The sequence below is a fragment of the Eufriesea mexicana genome, unplaced genomic scaffold (genome assembly GCF_001483705.2).
Source record: "Eufriesea mexicana isolate 0111107269 unplaced genomic scaffold, ASM148370v2 scaffold124, whole genome shotgun sequence".
NCBI lineage: Eukaryota > Metazoa > Arthropoda > Insecta > Hymenoptera > Apidae > Eufriesea > Eufriesea mexicana.
The window spans coordinates 2,275,637-2,277,087 of record NW_016908357.1 but is presented as its reverse complement, the minus strand read 5'-3'; the positions used below and the strand labels follow the sequence as shown (position 1 = coordinate 2,277,087).

General features: G+C 41.9%; 1 protein-coding gene across 1 annotated transcript in view; it reads left to right on the top strand.

Annotated features, from left to right (window-relative positions):
* Nucleotides 1–1,451, top strand: part of LOC108555410 (ankyrin repeat and death domain-containing protein 1A) — a 16,149-nt gene that overhangs the window by 10,300 nt on the left and 4,398 nt on the right. The window contains exons 4-6 of the mRNA XM_017911036.1: nt 7–95; nt 406–504; nt 958–1,164. Of these exons, the coding sequence (XP_017766525.1) occupies nt 7–95; nt 406–504; nt 958–1,164 (395 nt within the window). The remainder of the gene's footprint in view (nt 1–6; nt 96–405; nt 505–957; nt 1,165–1,451) is intronic.

Below are 1,451 nucleotides of genomic sequence, written 5' to 3'. Positions count from 1 at the left end.
GAAGAGCGCCAATTCACTGGGCCGCATCGAAGGGAAACACGGAGATCATCGAGATGTTGATACAAGCAAAATGCGACATCGAGGCGAGAGACAAGGTAATATCGCACCCAAAACGGTACTATCGAAACATTTATTTTAATTAAACGAACACGAACGGAATCAGTTAATCGACGGGAATAAATGTACGAATGATATTTCGACTGACTGTTCCCGAGATATTCGCCATTCCGACCTGAGGGTAATTATTTTTAAATTTCCACGCCACTTGGCATTTTTCGTATCCACCATCGGGCAGAATTTCGGTATTAATTATACCGAAAACGCGAATAAACCGGTGGCTCGTGTGCGTGAAAATTTGATATAAATGTAACATAATGTAATTAATTGCATTTGCCACGTTTCAAGTTCGGCATGCGTCCGTTACACATGGCTGCGCGTTACGGACACAGGGACGCCGTGAAAATGTTAATCAACGCCGGGGCAAACGTGTCAGCGGTAAACAAGGTATATCTATAATTATATCGATCAATTGGTGACCCATTGCTAAATAAAGACACCAATCGAATCAATTTCAAGCCTTTCGGACCAAGCGAAACTTGCCGGAAAAAGAATTCCAGTTATGGTAGAGAACAGGCGGACAATTTCAAGCATCGTGCTCGTATAGAATCGCGAAATCGAGTCACGATTCCTTCTCAGATTCTTTCTCGCGATTGAAGCCCGCCTCGAACGTGCTCTTACCTTCGAGGAAAAGTCATCGCGACTGTGGGAAATTCTCGATGAAGACGTTCGAAATTATTTGTAAAGGACGTCTCCTTTCCAGACGTGTCCTACTTCGTTTGGTCCAACGACAATGGTGTCTCTTAAAAGATTTACATGCCGGCGTTGCAACCAGGCCAACGCTGCAACGATATTCATTGGAAAAGCGATACACGTAACCGTCGGTTCTATTTGTCACAGAAACAACATACTCTCTTAATGTGTGCTGCTCAAGGCAACAACGTTCGCGTTGTGGAATACCTCGCGGAGGCTGTGGAATTGCTGAACGGAGATGCAACCGACATCACCGGTGCAACTGCACTTCATCATGCAGCCAGCGCTGGTCACCCGACTATGATAACCGCACTTTCCAATGTGCCCAGGATCGAAATCAATGCGACGGATAAAGTAAGAAATACGACATTTCCTTGTTTGATCGATGACGCGATATTTCACAATTACTGTACCCCACTTTCTCTATCATATATCAGGCATTTATGCTCCTTTATTCGAATAAATAAATAAATAAATAAATAAATAAATGCACGAATAATTTGAATACAGATGAATTTAAGTCGAGGAAATTTTCTAAGGAAATGGTTACTCGTATTTAAAAAATATTCGAAATTTTTCGTACTTTTCGTTATTTTTCGTTACTTAGAGTCCCTTTAAATTTTGCGAATAGAGAGGATAAC